This window comes from Lissotriton vulgaris, chromosome 10, assembly GCF_964263255.1.
Source record: "Lissotriton vulgaris chromosome 10, aLisVul1.2, whole genome shotgun sequence".
Lineage (NCBI taxonomy): Eukaryota > Metazoa > Chordata > Amphibia > Caudata > Salamandridae > Lissotriton > Lissotriton vulgaris.
The window spans coordinates 360,741,201-360,760,178 of NC_141698.1; the positions used below are offsets into that span (position 1 = coordinate 360,741,201).

The window sequence follows — 18,978 nt, forward strand, 5'->3', positions numbered from 1 at the left end:
AGTAAAATTACCGAATCGGTATATATTAGGCCCCCTACATCTCAATCTCCAAATACCGGTCGGTAACGGCCGAAATCGGCCGTTACCGACCGGTATCTGGCGACCTACATCTGGCCCTAAGTCTTTTTTCTCATTCATTCTCACTCATTTTCACTTACATTGATTCTCACAATTTCTAACATTCCCTCACACTCATTCATTCTCACTCACTCGCAGTCACTCTTACTCTGACTTACTCACAATCTCTTACTGACGTTAACATTCATACATTATCACTCACTATCTGTCACTGACTCTCCCTCACTTTAACTTACACACACATGCTTACACATACACACTAATTGATACTTACACGCGCTCTCTGTCACATAAACGCACTCTCCCTTTCAAGCAGACTCAACATACACAGCTGCCAGGTAAGGTTCCATTCCAGCTAATTGTACTCCATTTTGTAATACACTACTAGTGAATAGTATAATATTATTTACTAGTAGTGTAATAAAAGATTGGTAGAAAACCAGAGGTGTGCCCCAACTGACGCTCAAAAGAACAAGCTGCCCCTGTGTTCCTGGGACTGATTTTGCCACCTCTTGGTCCAGGGTTGCAAAGACAGTGCCAGGGGTTGCAAAGGGGCAAGACAGCTGCGATGTCTGATCACCCCTAAATGACGTCGTACTATAGAATACTACATAGAAGTGGATTTGGAACTGTACCTTCTTCATAACCGAGATGGGAGATTAGCTGGTCAGCAGGTGTCCAGTGGTGTTTTCTGCATTGTCTCTTTTAGGCCTAAGTAACCGAATTCGTATTGCTCTGACTCCCTTTGAGTTGAACCTTTTTAGGTCGAGCCTGAGCAGCACATGCGCTGCGGGGCATGCTGTATTAAGGTAGACACTTGAAGCTCTGCCCACTTTCCTCCCACACTTTTAATTGGATTGTGTCATTGTACACTGTAAACTCTGGCTGTTCATTGGGCAAAAGACTTAGTAGTCCCTCCTTAGTGCCACTGTGTCTCATTTAGTAACCTCCTATGGTGACCACACCTGTTACATGTGTTGTTGCTCAGTAGGCTTTAATTACAGCCACCAAGCACAATTTTCTCAAATAGCTTTGTCCTGCCTGCTGTTGCAGGCAGGACAAAATCTCTTCTAAGGCTTTAAAAAACAATTATAGCACGTATTTGCAATGCAATAGGTCTCGCATATGCAAGAGTTTAAGATACTGGCATTGTAAAAGACAATGCCTTTTATTTATCTGTTTTAAAAACAACACATAAATAAATTGTAAATTGATACTTGTATAGTGCACTTCTCCCCCGCAAGGGTCTCAAAGCGCTTGTACGAATACCGCTGTGGAACCCATCCTGGCTTTCCCTGTGAGGCGTCGATTCCTGGGCACCCCCAAGGTGGAGGCCAGGCATCCTTAGCGTTGTGGGGGCCGTTGGGACTCCATGATTGGAATAGGCACGAGGCGAGAATTATCAGGTCCGTGGAATTTTGAGCCCAAGACCCGCCGAGGCGGGGAATTGAACCCTGGTCCCGGGCCAAACCTCTGCATCAGGGTCTGCCGCTCTAACCATTGAGCCACACTTCTCCAATAAATAAAAGACATTGTCATTTACAGTGCCAATAGCTCAAACTCTCATAAATGCGAACCCTGTTGTATTGCCATTGCTTGTTTGTTATTGCACTCCCCAGGGGTTACATATGCTATAAAAATGATCTGCAAGCCCATGGTTTGAAATATGTACTTTATCTTACAGGCAAACCCCGGAGCCGATATGCTTTAAACCATTCTGGCGATAATAATGATGATCAAGATGGAGACTCCAGGTAAGGTTATCATTGGTGAAATGCACAGGATGCGGTCATGAGGATGCACAATCTTATAGACTCTGACTGTTAGTACCAGAGATATTGGACTTTAAAGCATATTTGGCCGGTTTTACCATTCTGAGTCAGCTTACTAAGTCCTCTAGACTCCTCAGGCACCTGAACTGGCCTGCTTTAAGATAGGGGCATGGGAAGGCCCTCTTCATTGGGGCACCAAAAAACTCCCACTGTTACATACCAGTTAGTCCACACTGACCCATGAACCTTTCCCAGGACCCCCCAACTATGAGTCTTGGAGGCACCAGCAAACACATGTCTGCAAAAATGAGTTGAAGTCACTGTGAAGAAGAGGCATCCCCCCCACCCTGTTTGACTTAGTTCTTGGTGGGAGGGTCCAATCATGCATTTGCTCTGGCTTTTGAGGCCACCAAATTGACTTGTCTTACTCTTGTCTACTTTTAAGGCAGCAGTCAAAGAACAATAAGAGTAGCCCCCGATGCTAACCCAGTCGCAAATCTGTGGCTACCTGTATTATTTTATTGACTACCTCCTTAAAAGAGCCAGTAGTAAAATCCCCGAAGTCCCGAACCCCTTTGCTTAAACAGTTTCTATGCTAAACCGATGACAGTTGAGCAGACTCCCCAAGTGAGGTATTTCTGGGATCCAGTGGCTGGACACATTTGTTTGTGAACTATACACTCTGCTCTTTCCTAAATGTGTGTTCCAGATGGATTAACTTCAGAAGACATACCTGTGATTGGTTATTCAACATTGTTGTGTGCACTAACTACTGAGATATTGTACCTGAACCAAAACCCTTCACCACCTCCTCTAGTAATCCTTGGCAGCTCGATCGCAGCTACACTTGGAACTGTAGTGCACCGAGGGGGCCTTGAGTATATGTAATGCCAACTGAACTATCAAGCGACCTGGTACTGAGAAGATACTTTACCGCAATAAACAGCTAGCACTGCCTAATACTCTCTACCACAGGACTTGGTTATAAGACTCCAGCCAAGCTCCAACACTTCACTACTGATGGCATTAATATGCAACTCAGTCTGATGTTTCTGAAGCAACTCCAAGCTGGAGTATTCCACAGTAGGCGCCATTATTTATGGGAGTGGTAACTCCCAAATCCAAGAAGGCACTTGAGATTGAGATGTAGGGGGCCTAATATATACCGATTCGGTAATTTTACTGATTCGGTAAAATACCGAATCGGTAAGTTACCGAATCGGTAAAATACTGAATCGGTAAATTTACCGAAATTTACCGAATCGGTAAATCTAGATGTAGGTGGCACTGAAAACAGTGCCACAGGCCCTTAAGAATTCATTATAGACCATAAAATACTATTTCATGGTAAATAACGACTCCAGGGAGTTTGCAGATGTAGGACAAAAACCAATAGGGCTCTGGAATTTCTGTTGACCATCTACCCAGAATAGAATGAATGCATCAAGGAGAACCAGCCTGCATATTTATTTTGTCGGTACCTGCCAGTTTACAACGAATAACATTATGATTGCAGGAATGATTTGGCTACTACAAGATGTGCATCCTTGAGTGTAAAAAGTTCAAATTAGGACTTATGGTCCTTTAGCTCAAAGCGATAACTTTTACCTTGAGGGCTCCAAGACCTATTGCAAGTTGTAAACTCCCCTTGCGTTAATAATAGTATAAAAATGTATAGCCACGTTTCCAAAAGTTAACGATTTGTGGGGGTTTATGATGCTTTCAGATGCTTCTTTAAAATGCATGCAGAGGAATGGTAGCAAGATTATTGATGACTTTAATTTGTAAGCAAGCAACCTACCCAAAAATTAGGTGGTACCTGAAATAAATAAGGCCAGACACAGTTTCACTATCGTTTATTACTTCTAAACTATATTGCATTTTAATGTAATATAATTTTTCTAAAGCATCGTGTAATTAAACTTTTTTTGGTTCCTGCCAATATTGAGGAGGCGGAGAAGGACCAGCAGGCATATGACATTCAGTTGGTGCAGAATTACGACGTTCATCAGTTGCCAAACGTTTTTAGAAACCTGGAAACCTGTGGCGGTTGCAGGTTTCCAGGCACAATCCTTGCAACGTTTTGTAAATGTATTTTCCTATACATCCAATATTTGCATGAGTAATTTGTGCTCTTGCTTTAAATCTGCAAAGCGAGTGCACATTTGCTTGTGCACATTTGCTTGTTAATTCGGTTATTTCTGGAAAATGTTGTCCCATCTTTAAGAAACTCCCTTATTACCCTTAAAAATGTTTTATTCCTTCCTGTGCCAGGAATATATGTCCAGCTTTTTCCAAGGTGTGAAATTGTTGGAAAGACGTTGCTGAAAACCTTAAACATGTACATTTGTTGGTGTGCTCAAACTCACACACTATTCCAGCCCTGGAACCTCCTGCGTACACTTACTATGTGGCCACAGATATGAAAAACTGGAGAACGGTGGCACAGTTAATGAAGTGATCTGCCTAAGATTTCCACCTGGTGGTCAACTGGATAGTGTCAGATTGAGGGCGATGTCCTTGACCACTAGTTAGCAACCCAAACACTGGGCCGTATAGAATGTAACTTTATTTACAGTAATATTTTCTGAAATTGAGTAAATGCTGAAAAGTAAAATTGACACAGCAAAGCACACGACATTCCTTAGAAATCAAAGTAAGAAAGAGGAAAATGATATATGCTAAACGTTGCTATAATTAGAACATTGGTATAATGAAAGTGTGGCATGTTCAGAGTCCTACCTTGAGCTCAAAGCTTGCCTTAACAGTAACCATCCTTAAATAGAGCCTCTGCACATGCAGAGGGTGTACATATTTAGAGAGATGAGATACAAGGAGTCCTGGTTTGTTCATAGTCTGGTATAATCAGAAAGGTATACGATGAGTGTCTTAATAGAATCAAAACCCTTACCTAATATGAGCTTTTGCATATCACAGAGCCCTTATAGTGGTTCTGATATATTGAGGTTGTTGCCATGATTGTTCACCTCATTATAGAGCATGAAATGGACAAGTGGATTTGTTTCTGTAGGACAAGCAGATTTCTGACATATCTAAGCTATTGGACAAGTAGATAGCTCTAATAAAACTCCACATGCCTAATAATAAGGTAGTTAGACACAAATTCGAACATGGACAGGATGGTACAACATTCCATGGAATGACAGTAGAGCCTCGGGTACAGGAAATCATATTTTCTTTTATTTTTCAGCTTGCATCGAGTTTGGCAAGGTTTCCTCAATGAACCTGGTGTGCATGGACAAGTCTGCTTGTTGTGTTGTTTACCTTAGTATTACTACGGAAATGGAAATTGGGATACTTCTTTAGTTTTCTGTTCTAAGACAAATGACGTTGATGCTGTTAAGTAAGGGAATGAGGCGGGCTGCAGATGACTTCATATTGGGGTTTGGTGTCCGTGTTGGAGTTCCTGTGCGACTGGTCACTTGATTTCTCAGTGATGATTACAGGATCATGAAATAGTGTCCTTCAAAGAGGTGTGTCTTCAGCTCTTTCCTAAAATGGAGGAGGTCTAGCGCAGCCCTTGTGGATAGTTGGATGGTGTTCAGATCCTGGGTGCATAGATGAGGATGCCTATTAAAATGTGTTTTTGTTAATCTGAGAATATCAGTCCAGCAAGGATATCGCTTCGACTTATGATCGCCCATCGCATCCAAGCTATTTTGCTGTTGATATTGGCTGCTTATCTCCTGTTTTGGGCATTGTTAAATGCTGTTCCTTGTTTATCACACAGTTTGAACAGATGGCACCATCTGGTTTTGGATTCTAACTTGGAATCGAACACACACTTATTGGCAAAGAACTTGAAATGTCTGACTAAGATTTCAGACCAAAATGGACATTGGAAAAACAATGGATGTTCTTAAAAAGCATGCGTCTTTAGTGAACCCCTTACGGCATGTTTGAGCTACATTTTCAGACTTTCTTGCTTCTATGCCCAAACTCTGTGCTAAATGAATCTGGCCCCTTGTTGTCTTTGCTCCCAAATATGCGTGACTGGCATCTGAGATGTACACAAGACACGCATACTTTTGCCTTGTCAATCTTTTAATGAGTAGCAACCTTTCATCGGAGATCACCTTTAATAACAAGTGCACGTCCCTTCCTTTTGCAGTCCTGCTCTTTCTTTGTTGGTGATCAAGGCAAAAGATCTTTGGGTTAAAGAGGCTGTATCCTGTTTTATGACTGTGATATGTACAAGACAACATTCAAAGCTGAAAGAAGTAAAAGTCCTAAACCGCATTTAGTATTTTTCTTGAAACATAGAGTTATGCTGTTGTGTAGTTCCTAATAATACATAGGACCTGCTTGTTTAGAAACATAAACTAAGGGATAGGTGTCCAGACTGATTCCAGACACTCCCAAAGGATATGTTAGCCTTTAGACCTGCTAGCTCACAGTGCCACCATGAACCCCCTAACTTTACCAAGGAGCCAAGAGTTTCTGGCAACTATCGAACATAACAACCCTTGATCCTTCAGTGATCGTGGAAACAGTGCAGTACCTTTCGCTTGGTAAATCCTGCTCATTGAGTCTCAGAGAGATACACAGAATAAACTGTGGGGAATAAGCATTTATTGAACCAGCGTCATTCTAGTATAAAATATGCTTGCTTCGACAATCATTAGACAGATACATAAGATTACATGCACCGACAGAGTAAATAAAAGGTAAAATTCTACCATGGTGCTAAGGCAGTGAATATAGGCAGGCATATAGATACATGACAGTAATCAACCGTATGACTCCTAAGATGCAAACCCTTCTAAGTGCATCTAGCATGTATGTGGTTGTAAAGCCACGAATCCCCATGGGAAGAGCCAACCCTATTACCTGATGGGAGAGAACAAAGGACCCCGTCTAGGTCTCGTGTTGGACACTCCGCAAGGAATGTCAGACCACTGCGTGCTGGAGCTTCTGCAGGCCGGGACCTCAACATCTAGTGCCAGTGTGAAAGCTTCTCCTCTGGTTCCCCAATGAAGATGTGATTATTTTATACCCACAAAAAACCCTCAGGGGTTCTACCTTGATATGACATTGCTTGCCACTATGTATAGTGGACCTGTCATCCAAGGATGACGTTAGCAGTGTCTTTTGTACAGAGTTGTAATACAGAAGATGGTAATCCTGCTGTGTACGTAGTAGGCAGGGGATTAAGATATGATTTTAGGAATCATCATGCATAATAAATGAGGATAGTTTCATAGAAAACTGATCGACGTTTATTCAGCACATAACTAGGTAAAAGGTCAGTGCCAGAACCGTTATGTAGAGCAAGGTAGGACAAATGTAGGGAAAAGATCCTGTAGATACCTAGGCCTATATTGAAGTACATTGGGGCTCATAACAATGTGGACCCCATGCAAGGAAGAAAAAGAGGATGAGGCATGAGAAAAATAGCGAAAGAGGAGAGAGAAAACCTTATTGAATAGGCTTTAGTCCTTGAAAAATCAGAAGGAATGGCTCTTAAGGTATTATGTCTTAGTTGTAGATTTGATTTGGCCAATTTGTGAAGAGCATACAAATGAGGAATGGTGAGAAGGGGCAGTAAATAAACGGCTCTGTAAGGAATTGTCTATTTCACCAAAAAATAGGGTGAGGATTGAGCATATTCTTAATACTTAACATTTTTTTTCCTTCTCAATTCCTTGATGAGGGGTCTCTGAAACTTTGCTCTTGTGATGCCGTTGGCTAACCATTCCTTTTTTAGATCCCACAACCAATCGCACCACTCAATTTGCCCCACTTTTGTAAGGACCTTCAATTCATGCTTATTGATACACGCTTCGTTGTGATAATGACTTTCTGTTGTCATTTATTTTGCCCAATAAGCTGTGCCTCAATGCTGATATCTCTCCTCTAAACCTAATAAACTTGACAAAGGCCAAATTGTATAAGGTTTAGCATGAGTGGGTGAGCTGCCACATTCTTTGACCTACTGTCCATTACAGAGTTGAATAAACTTGTATTTTTGTTAGCTATTTTTAATTTTCTAGTCTCAAGTTCAGATTGCACACCCTCGTTTAGAGACAGGAGGACTATGCTGGGGATTTGACTTGGATTTTGTTGGCTTACCTCTCCTCTGTCTCAGAGTGTTTTTAGTGGACATATTTGTCGGATAGCGTTTCTCTCAGGAGTAGGCCTTTAAGTGAACTTCTTCACTGGTCGCACAACAGAGTTTCCTCTTTAGCTTCGACTTAAAATGTAGTTTATTCAGGCAAATCATGCCCATAAAACGAAACACATAAAAAAATTAAAGTATTTTTACAAAAAAGTTTTTAAAATCCTGAATAGTCAATCAAGAAAACATTGCTTAGTTTTAAAAGATCCCTTTGCATGTACATGCCGTTTGTCACAGCTGTAGCTTTATATTCAGTTAGCTTATATTGTCTAGATACCCAGCCTAACTGCATAAAAATTAGCAGATGCCTCAACATGTTGTTACAGCAACAAATGATGGCCAGAATGTTGAATAAATCCAACATTAACCACCAATCAAGCGATCTTGGTTAAATCCCTCATTCTTTTGCTCACTACTCCACCCCACAAATGAAGAGCGCTAATTTCCTGGGTCCTCTTGGTAAATCTTTTAAGAGACTGTAATTTATACAGTAGATTTCTAAAATGCTGTTTCTACTACGTACCTTCCCAAAAGTTTGTTAAATTAAAGGGTGATTGCTTTTGCCCTGTTACGCTCTACTCTACTATATCGGAACACATAGTAACTAGACGGGCTGAGAATCCATTCAATACCCCATGTAAGAACTTTAATCCCCCCAACCTCTGCTTCACTAAAACGAAAGTCCTCCGTTCACTCTCTTAATAAATGTAATCAGTCCTCTCTACACATCGGTTGATCCAGGGAATTGGTGATACGCGACAGGACCTCCTACTTCTATTCTACCTAATAAGTAATCAATTCCATTTACAACCACACAGAGGTTGAACCACTGCCTGTTTCTTCATGCTTAAAACATATTATCAGATGGAGTTTATTAGCACTAGTTATATATATTTTTTTATTGTTGTCAATCATCATGTAACTCTTTTAACATTTATGCCCCTGAGGACGGTACCATGTTTGTGTGACACAAGAGACCGAAACGTTGACGTCTGCTCCACTGCTCACACAGTAATCATTGGATCTCCGGATTACGTGATGCGTATAAAGCACTGATTCCATTAATTGAGAGAGTAGACTTAACATACGTTATTGTATGATGCTCGAATGAGGACTTTGTTTTATTGTACATTTGGTTGGATCACGTATGCCTAATGAACCCTACAATTGTGACTTTCTTTCTTGCCTGCTTGGACTTTTTCGCTGGAGTTATAAGATTAATTGTATGATCTGGTATGTCTATAGATTAACTCTTTTTGACACAAATTTATTTTATTTAATTTTTTTGTCTAAGTAACTTTATGAATGATCCCGTTGTTAGCAATTTACCTTATTTGGTCTTTGCTTCAGGCACTGGCTGCTATGCTATTCATGCATTTGAACCTGGAAAAGATGTCATTCTGGAGAAGAAAAACTAAAGGAGAAGGAAAATGTGCTTGTATATAACACTTGCTTTTCAGAGTGTCATTTTTTTATTAGAGACTTGCATGCCCAGATAATTTGCCCACATATGGAAAGGTCTGCTTATTATCCTGATATATTGGTGCATGCACATCAATCTGAAATTGACATTGAGATGTGGAGAATTGTACGTGACATTCTCTCTAGAGGTCAAAGGTAAGACATTCTTCAAAGATATTCCAAGAACTTGAAGTTTGAATATTGAAGGAAGAGAGCTCAAGCTCGAGATCTATACTCTTGTTACAGGTCAGTAAGGTTTCCTTTATCGTTTTCTATAACTAAGCTCAACTTTCATTTAGTTCATAAAAATTGGTTAAAATGAGTTCGATTCTGAGCACTGAACCAAACTTTCTTATAAATGGTCATGCCACAGAAGAATACTATGTCCTGTTTCTGTCTCTGATAATGTCTCTACCAAAAAGTTATAAGGGAAATGTTGAAATAGCCCCAGGTAGTGATAATTACTCTGAGCTGCTTTCCTTTCTGTGGTTTTTGCTCTCAGTGCTACACCAGACAGGGATCAACCATATGCAAATTCGCCTTAGGTCTACCCTCGGTAGGTACATTCAAACCCAAACTGGCTGTTGTCATTACCCCCTACCTCATGACTGGTCAAGTGCGCCCTTCGTATTCCCTGGTTAGCTTATATAGCAAATTTACATATGAGGTTGGGTAAATCTGAAATTTCTAGCAATTCTGGTTCTCTTTGTACCATTCCCAAGAATGAAATTAAAACTTTGTTCATGAATCTGTACAGAGATAAGAAGTTTCAGCTGTAAGCAGTCAAATCTCCCAACATTGCTCCCTTCTTGCTTTTAACCGTGCAGGGTATGCAATTTCATTTATCTGCTGTCACCATCTCTCAACACAGGTATATGGTGATTTGCTTATGGCTAAACACTATACATTTCCAGATTCATTTTCCAAAAATGGGTGAGTGGTCAAGAGCTCATCCTCCTGGCCCGTATGGTGGAATATCAAATCAAAGCACCTTACGTTATTTGTTAATTTGTAAATTTGAGAAAAGTAGCTATTCTGTCCTGCCCTAGGCCATTACTGAAGAAATCTAGTTTTAGACAATGCATTCTAGCTTTACCATTTTTGCACTAACTACAAGATGTGGATAAATGTTTTTCTTGATATCTTTTTTAAATCAATCATTAAGGCTTAGGAGACCGTAACTTTTATTTGAATAACAACTTTATTTATCCCATTGCTTGTTCAAATGTTTTTATTGCTGTAATTTAATCTAAATATCTTTGAAAAAATGATTGATTGTTTTATTGTGGATTCTCAATCTTTATGGTTGATTAGCCAAATAAAGATTTTATTGATTGATCGACTGAACAAATACGATCATGCCATTCACTGATAATCTTTTCCAAAAAGTTCCATTTGCGTTTATAAAAAGGTCTGTTGGAAGAGTTTGCATTCTAAAGTGTGTCCAGTATGGTCTGTAAAGCGTATTTGTTGGGCACCGTGGAACTGGTACCCGCCGCAGCATAACACCAATCTTCTGTTATGTTAACACTGCTGCTCCTTTTGGAAAGGGGCTATTCAGAGGTAAATATCAGCAGCCACCATGACTTGGACGATACGCAGACAAGACAGGCTCAGAATTTAGTGATCTTGTTCCTAACTAGCTTAGTTACTCAACCATAGATTAAGTATTCTAAACCTTTTTATTTAAAAACTCCTAATGCTGAAGTAGAATGAGGTATGTGGGCTATCAGTTGTATGCTATGGGACTGTGTGTTGTAGTCAACTGTAGCCCTATTAACTGCTAGCTCTTTGTTTTTTGTCAACTAGCTAATATCTGTACTTTGCTTTCTTCAGTTTCTTATGTCTCCTTTGCCACATCCTTAGATTTGTCCTTCTGAGAGGCAATGCTTTATGTTAGTGGTGCCTGGTTAAAGTGAAGTTCCAACAACACTTTTCTGATCTAAAGCCTGTCCTGGGGCAGACAAAGGCCCAGGGGCCCCTTTCGTGGGAAGGCAACCCAGAATGCCTCTGAATGTCTCTCTTCCCCAGTCTATGTAATGCCCTTTGAACTAGAAATAGTTGTGACACTTTCATCTCCAGTCTCCAAAAACACCTTCAACAGAATGATCAAATTCTACGCATTTAACCGATAGCCAGCAAACTGACGAGAGGTGGAAACACGTGATTCTATCTAAGGAACTGCAAATCACTGTGGCCAGCATTCAGTTGCTTTGTTTGCAGCTTTTCTGTTGCATTACAAACATGGACGAACCATGTGCATTTCAGTTGTGCCCACCACCACACAAGGACAATCTAGTGCTTTCTGCTAGGCAAACCCAGACATGCTTTCTTATTTTTCGGCCCCATTGGTTGGGTTCAGTTAAAAAATGTATGGCGCAGTGAGCTGGGAAACCATTAGTGTCAGTCCTGCCATTCAGGATATTTAACGTAGGCACGCTGCATGAAAGAGACTGGAAGGGAAAGCTTGAGTCTGCTTTAACCACTGGATTCTTAGAAGCATTCTCTTCCATCATTTTTGGGTCCTCTTAGCCATAGCGTACATGGATCAACCATAGGCTAACCCTTTTTGGTTTTAGCCCAAAGGCACATTCAGCTAATAGACTCTATAAACCCACATGATGTTTCATTATTTGATTCTAACCTTCTGGTGGCTGCTAGGGTCCCTGTGCTTGCACAACTTTTGGTTTGGGAGGCAGGCCCCTTGCTCGCTAAGTTCAGCAACACATCTTCCTCCTCTTCTCCCTCATTGTGTGGTCTGGATTATGAATGGCACCATTGATGCACCTATCATGAGGTTGAAAGTCTCACATTTCCTACATGATTCAGATACATGAGGTGTTATTTATATACTAAAATGAAGTGTGCTTGTTTATAAAATGCCATTTTCTATTGCTGGATATGTAAATTGCAGTTTATTCTATGGCTAATCTGAAGGATACCATCAGAACTTGTTAGGCAGTTTGTGGACTATTAGGGAGCCATTGGACAGACCTCAGTTAGTTTGGTTAGTACTGGTGGCTATGCTGTGGTTCATTTAACAAGGCTGTGACCCTAAGGGACTATGCAACACATGTTATCACTGGTCCCCTACCAGGGGTGCAGCATCTAATTTGCCTTCATCATATATGAGGGTTGTGCTAAATTGTGTGGATACTCAAGTGGAGATGACCTAGTTCATAAGCCGCTAGCTGACCGTCATCAGTTTGCCCATGGTGGTTGTGTACCATCTCAGCGACAACGGCTCCCAATTATAAGTGGTGATCAATTGTACTCATTTGTCGCTCCTTAATTTGCCTAACAACGTACACAAATTGTTCATTCTCATTTCACCGATCTTCTAGTTGTTTCATCAACAACCGGTACATCTCCTACCTAAATAAGTTTTTATAACAACATTACCATTTCCCTGTCCAGTCTTAAACAATCGTGTTGTAAAAGATAATTTGCCTCCATTTTTGTGTTTGTGTTTCTAGCAAATGATCATTCTATGCTCATGAAATATATGTAACTCTCTTTTCTTGCATATATTTATTTCCATGTTTTTCAGCTGAAGCATTCGTGTATTTTGTGGATGTGGAATGTATATTTTAAAGTGTAATACATTGCTGCCATTTTGCGCACTGTGTGCCTGTTTTATCCATTGTTATGTTTTTTGTTCACTTCCATGTTCTCATTTCAGAGAGCAATGTCCTCCAACTGATGAGCAATTGGTTGAGGGGTAAGACCAGACATTCTAGACAAGGCCTCGTTTGTCTAGAATGCATCTCACTTTTTAGTGTCCTTTGACGCCTGCTCAATGTTTAATTTCACTCTAAAAATGTAGACTAATGCAATATAATACTAAATCTCAAATCTAATCAAAGGCAATACTGTGTTGCTGCCAAAAACCTAGAAGGGCACCCTAATAATGTATGCTTTCTGTACATATGCTTTATGTTTATGTGCTTTATGTTTATGTGCTTTGTGTGTCTGTGTTGTTTACAGCAAGTGGTTATGTAGAATATGCTTGTTATAGTTGACAGCTGTGGTAGATCTTATACTAGCTGGTTACACCAAGAGAATTTGAATGCAGAAACAAACCCACACCATACATTCCTTTTTTGGTTCAGCTTGACAGTACTGCAGTCTGCAGACCCATTGTCACCAATTGTTCAAAGTATACACAAAGCAGGCTTTAGCTTCCTTTGGAGGGGTATTACTCTCACCTCAGGCTATTGGTTGTTTAGTGGATCATTATGCCTCCTATGACGTGCTTGCATTTCCATGCATGAACAACATGTTTGCATTCCCAATGTACACCCAATCCTCATACATTAAATTATTTATCTTGTATATGCATTATACTCGAAAAACAGTATATGTTTTGTTTGCAACAGTTCTTTTTTTAATGTTTTAGTCAGGTCTTATTATGCAAGCCAGACCTATTGACTTTGCCAACGCTTGCTTTAAAATAGGTGTTCTGACTCTTTTAGTAAGCTTGGTGGCCTCTTTAGAGAAATGATGGTAAGAATATTTGTGACTGCAATTGACAACTAATGTTTGTGGTAAAATATGTCCCATTTCAGAAGTGGCAAATGCTGCTTCTTGTTTTATCTAGCAGTAATTGCATTACCCCTGGTAGTAACACGAACACAATACCAAGCTACAATGGCAGAAGATGTGCTCTATTTGAAAACAGAGTCTGTGTTTTCTCCCTTTTAAAATATATCAAAGTGATATCCTTTTACTGTTTGGCGTGTGCTCCTTTATTTCAGGTGAGTTGTTCCATGTGCAGATAGGGGTGAAATATGCTATATGCAGACAGCTGACACATGTTTCGCCCATTATGGCTCAAAAGAAACCGATTTAATCATGTCTTCTTAGTCTATGCCTGATCTAAGTATATCTAGTCCTGGGATAAATCCCTGTCTGCCGTCTCTCCTCGGGTCGTGTTTTAGTGCTGTGCTACAGCGCCAGATCTACCCTAGGCTGGTTTCATTAACCACTGTTCAGACTTTTTATGGTATAAGAAACCTATTGTGTGGAGCAATATGACTCCATTTTGATTCCCTATATCCAAGTTTTGATCAGACCGCAAAGCCACCTATCAACCTTGGAGCGGTCAGGTTCAGTGTTATGGTTAATAAACCAAACATTAAAAAGTGCACTGTAATGTGCTGTAAAAAAAATAGACACTCCCAGTCATTGACTACAAATTTGCCTGCTCAGACTTATTGTGCCTTGATTATTTTGTGGGAACCAAAGTTAAGAGGTTGGAGTGGAGATGAGTGGCTGGTACATGTTCTGTTATAGGGTTTCTTTTCTGGAAGAAGATATCTCCTGGAGTTATTTATTTCTGATGCTCAAGTGTTAACATTTGAAAGGTCTCTTGTATATATGTCAACTTCTTAAAGCAAGGTGCGTACAAAAGGCCTTCATACTTTTAGACAATTAATTTTGTTACTGGAAACCGATCCAGCTCCATCTTAAACCTTTATTTTGTGAATTTAGTTAACAACCAATTTACAAGAGAAACCATTAATCTAAGTGAGTAGAAATATGTTCTCAGTTGTCTTGTAATTCACCATTCTTTTTCCGGGCATCTGCCACGGAAATGTATGCCTCATAGAAGCCAAGAAAGATGTGCCTAGTTTGAGTTAGACAGAACCGCCCATTTGCACTTTTCCTACCTTGTATTCTCTTTAGGGTAACTGCGCCCCCTACTCGTCCATAACATTACCAGATGATCCCTTCCTTTTTCACCCCTTAAAACACATACACCAGTGTTGTCACTGTACATTTACGAGTCTTTGCCTGGTGATAAATTACCAGCAAAACCGAGAAGACCCAGCTGTGGGGGAAGTTTCCATAATTTTTGCATAGTCAGCACTTTATGTACTAACTCAACTGGAAAAAAATCCTCGGTACGCAGACCTTTGCTCTCGAGTATGTACACGTCCACTTGAAAACCCTGAATTTGTAAATCAGCATTTTTTTGGGGGGGAGTTGGTGACAATTTTTTTTTAAACAAAGTGCACGATGGTACAAAATACCATTGAGCCTAAACTTGAACTCCTTAGATTTGTACTGTAAATGTGCATAATATGCCCAAAGAAGCACCACTGTAATATGTAGTGAAAAAGAAATAGTCCCTCTGGTGACTTAACACCTGGGCTTTAAGTGGGGGAAAAAAAAGTGGGGGAGAGTGTGAGAAGTTGGCCTGATATATGATGTTTCCAATTCTGGAACCACCTTGTATCAGTCCAAACAATCCCTTATGGTGTCTGGTTGTAAGTCAACCTTATTAGACAAGCTATCTTAACGGTAGCATAGACTAAGCAGCCTTAAAGGCTTAACTCAAGAGGTCGTGTTAAGCGAGCTGTTTTACCAATCACAGTCCTGTAATATCAAATGAAAGGACACCACACAAGTATATATTATAAAAATATATGTATTTATTTCTAAAATAATCCCCAGTACTCTTTATGAGCAAAGGGGCACAAGCGTTAAATCAAAAGCACAGTATAACATACAAAGTTGCACAATTATGGATGAGGTCGGGTGGCTACTCAAACCATATATTAAAAAAGTGGTATAAGAGATACCAATCGAACAGTGGTTAGGCCTAGGGCCTAAAGAATCGCTGGGAGCAGTCGGGACTAGCAATGCTGAAGTCGGGAAAAGCCCGCGGGATTCGGGTGCAGCGCTTAAAGCGCTGCTTGCACCAATTCAATGTCAATGGTGCGTAAAAGTTACACAAATAGAGTTTAAGGATACTTCCGCTGAACCTAGAAGGACCAAACTTTAGACACAGACCCTAGAGGTGTGTACCAGTGTGGGAACACCGGCGTTGCAATGTTACCTCACCCACAGGAAGCGGGTGCATAGGGTCGAAGTGGCGTCGGGTTTTGTCACGCAGGTTCTTGGTGCTTGAAGCTGAAGATGCTGCAGGCGATGTGAAGGGGAAGTGTCCGGTGTGATCCAAGGGTGGATCAGAGTTGAAAAGTACCTGAAAGCAGAGGGGACAGAGTCTGGGTCACTCAGCAGTGACCAGGGTGGAACCAGGACGGAACCAGGCAATATCGGGCGCAATCAGGTGGTTGTCGAGGAGCTTCTCTCCGCTGTCATGTGGGCTCTGGGGCATCTGCGACGCCCAGGAGCAGGTCACGATCTGTCCCACGCAGGCTCTCACCGTCGGCACAGTCGGCTTCAAGATTGGAGCAAACAACACTTGGCAAGAGCAATCCACGCAGGACCGGAAGATTGCTTCTCACTCGGACCAGGAGGGTCAGAGCGGGTGCTACTTTTCAGAGGAGCTCGTGCAAGTCTGGAGCAACCAGAATCGCAAGTCGGTTTTAGGTTTTCGTCGGCACAGGGGCCACAAGCCAGCTGGCAAGTGACCGGGCCAACGCGTTGAGCCAAAGAAGGCAGAAGGGCCCCAAGCAGCACTCGTCAAGTGTAGAGGGGTGAGCTTCGGTGCAAGAGTGGCTCAGGGTTGGGTCTTCTCAGACCCCGGTGTGCAGCTTCGAGGGTCACTCGTGGGCTGCACGGTCAGCGTCTCGTGGTCTTTTCAAGATGGTGTGCCCCACGCTTCCGGTCACCTCCACGGGTCTCAGCTCTGCAGGGACTGTGGAACAGGCTGCAAGAAGGCAGGCAAGCTTGATCTCGTCGATCTCTGTCACTCGAGTTCCGGCGGGAACTGCAAGAAAGCAGACGTTGAGGTGCTGGTTGGTGCCTGTTTGCACAGGCTGGTCACTCCTTGACCACAAGGGAGATTCTACAGTCTTCTACGTTGAGTAGGATGTCGAAGGGTCCAGAGTTTTGTTTCAAATGTTTCATCAGGATAATCTGAGTTCGTTGGCACTGCTCCCATTCTTATACCAATCTAGGGGGCTGGATTACCTGCTAGGTCCCCTCCTATGGGTGGGACCCAGGAAGGGGGTGGATACACCCCTTTCCTTTGATCCAGGCCGCGCTGGGACAGGGGCTGGTGTGCCCCAGAACCGGTTTGGCCGGATTATGCAAGGGGCAGCCTTGTGCTCCCCAGGCAGTGTCTGGTTTCTTTCAAACCTCCCCGCTACAATACACTATCTCCTGGCTGGGGTGGCGTGACACCTCCCTGTGACAGGAAACCCTTTGTCCAGGCCTCCTCTGCTGAGTTTCGGTCGGCAGCAGGCGGTCAGACTTGTGTCTGTGGCAGAAGCATCCATTTTGTGGATCTGAGGCTCTTTTAAAAATCAACCGCGTTTCAGTAAAGTAACATGTCTTCTCCCTCTAGAAGGGTGGAATGCTATCCCCGTCTACAGAACTGTCGAGGGGATAGTATTCCAAATCGTATGACACCTTACACAACATGTTTTGATAAAGCCAAACCAAAATTGCTATATAACCGCGAGGATTATAATGCACTTAAGAGTATATGGTATGGCATTATCCCAGAACAGCTTAGGGAATTGGTCCCGACAGCTGCAGACAGGCTCAGCTCATGTTAGAGCACCATCTCACATAAAACCAAGCACTCTGCCTCCAGGATTGTTAAGGCCTGCCGTAGGAGTAACTGATAGGTATATATGTGTCCAGTTAGGTTTAGATATAGGCATACTATATCTAAGCAAGGGGTGATTACACCACCTTGCCCCAGCTGAGTGATCAGCCAGTTGTGTCAATTTTAGATAGCCAGCCAGGGGTGGCAAAAGATATGCTGCAGCCCCTGGTAGGCCTTGGACGCACCTATGCCCTGGGCACCTATAGTGCTCTGTACAGGGGCTGATAAGATGACCCAAGCCAATCTAGTTATGCACCTAGGGTACATGGAATCCATTTTACAGAGAGAGCAGATGGCCTGGGGCCCTGATTAGCAGAGAACCAGGCCAACTAAGTCGAAAACCAGCTAAACACAAGGCAAAAAAATCTGGGGTAACCATAGTCAGGTAGCCACCTTCCTACAGAAGGTCCTTAAAAGTGGCATGGCCTAAGAAGTGTAAATAGGAATCCTTTCCGAGAGACGTGACCTATGTAATTATGGGCATGGCTTAAACAAGACAGACGTTTCAATAAAAAGGTTCATTGAACAGTCTTATTTCTCGTGCAAGAGATATGAACTGCTACAATCGTAAGACAGAATGCGAAGTATAATATGTACAGCGTTAGCAGTAAGATTAGATAATACTGCAATAGCATGGTTTGTAGCTATGACATATATTCATAAAAATACTTACATAAATAACACAGGCTAAAATGTGAATACTCGTCTGATGCTTCTAGTTAGTTCTACCCCAGTGTTCCTAACCTAAGTGTAGTACGAGGTAAGAAGTAGGTGCTTTTTCTAAAGTATAGCTAGTTATAGTTTAGTTTTGCCAAAGTAGCCAAGAGTCCCTTTAGGTTCTAGTCTGCTCCATACCTTAGAATGAGAGAGATTGGAAGGGGAGTCAGAAACACTGGAGTTGGATTCTCTGCAAGGAGGATGACAGCGTCTGGTCAGTGCATCAGCGGGGCCTTGACTTCCTTCCGAACTTGCCGTGGCGAGCCGCGTCGTGCAAGTAGGCA

General features: G+C 41.8%; 1 protein-coding gene across 2 annotated transcripts in view; it reads left to right on the forward strand.

Annotated features, from left to right (window-relative positions):
* The window catches only part of NPRL3 (NPR3 like, GATOR1 complex subunit), a 426,334-nt gene that overhangs the window by 69,060 nt on the left and 338,296 nt on the right, over window positions 1–18,978 (forward strand). The window contains exons 2-3 of one of the 2 annotated variants that reach the window (XM_086941146.1): window positions 1,763–1,832; window positions 13,133–13,171. In XM_086941146.1, the coding sequence (XP_086797272.1) occupies window positions 1,763–1,832; window positions 13,133–13,171 (109 nt within the window). The remainder of the gene's footprint in view (window positions 1–1,762; window positions 1,833–13,132; window positions 13,172–18,978) is intronic. The other variant, XM_086941147.1, reaches the window with a different exon arrangement.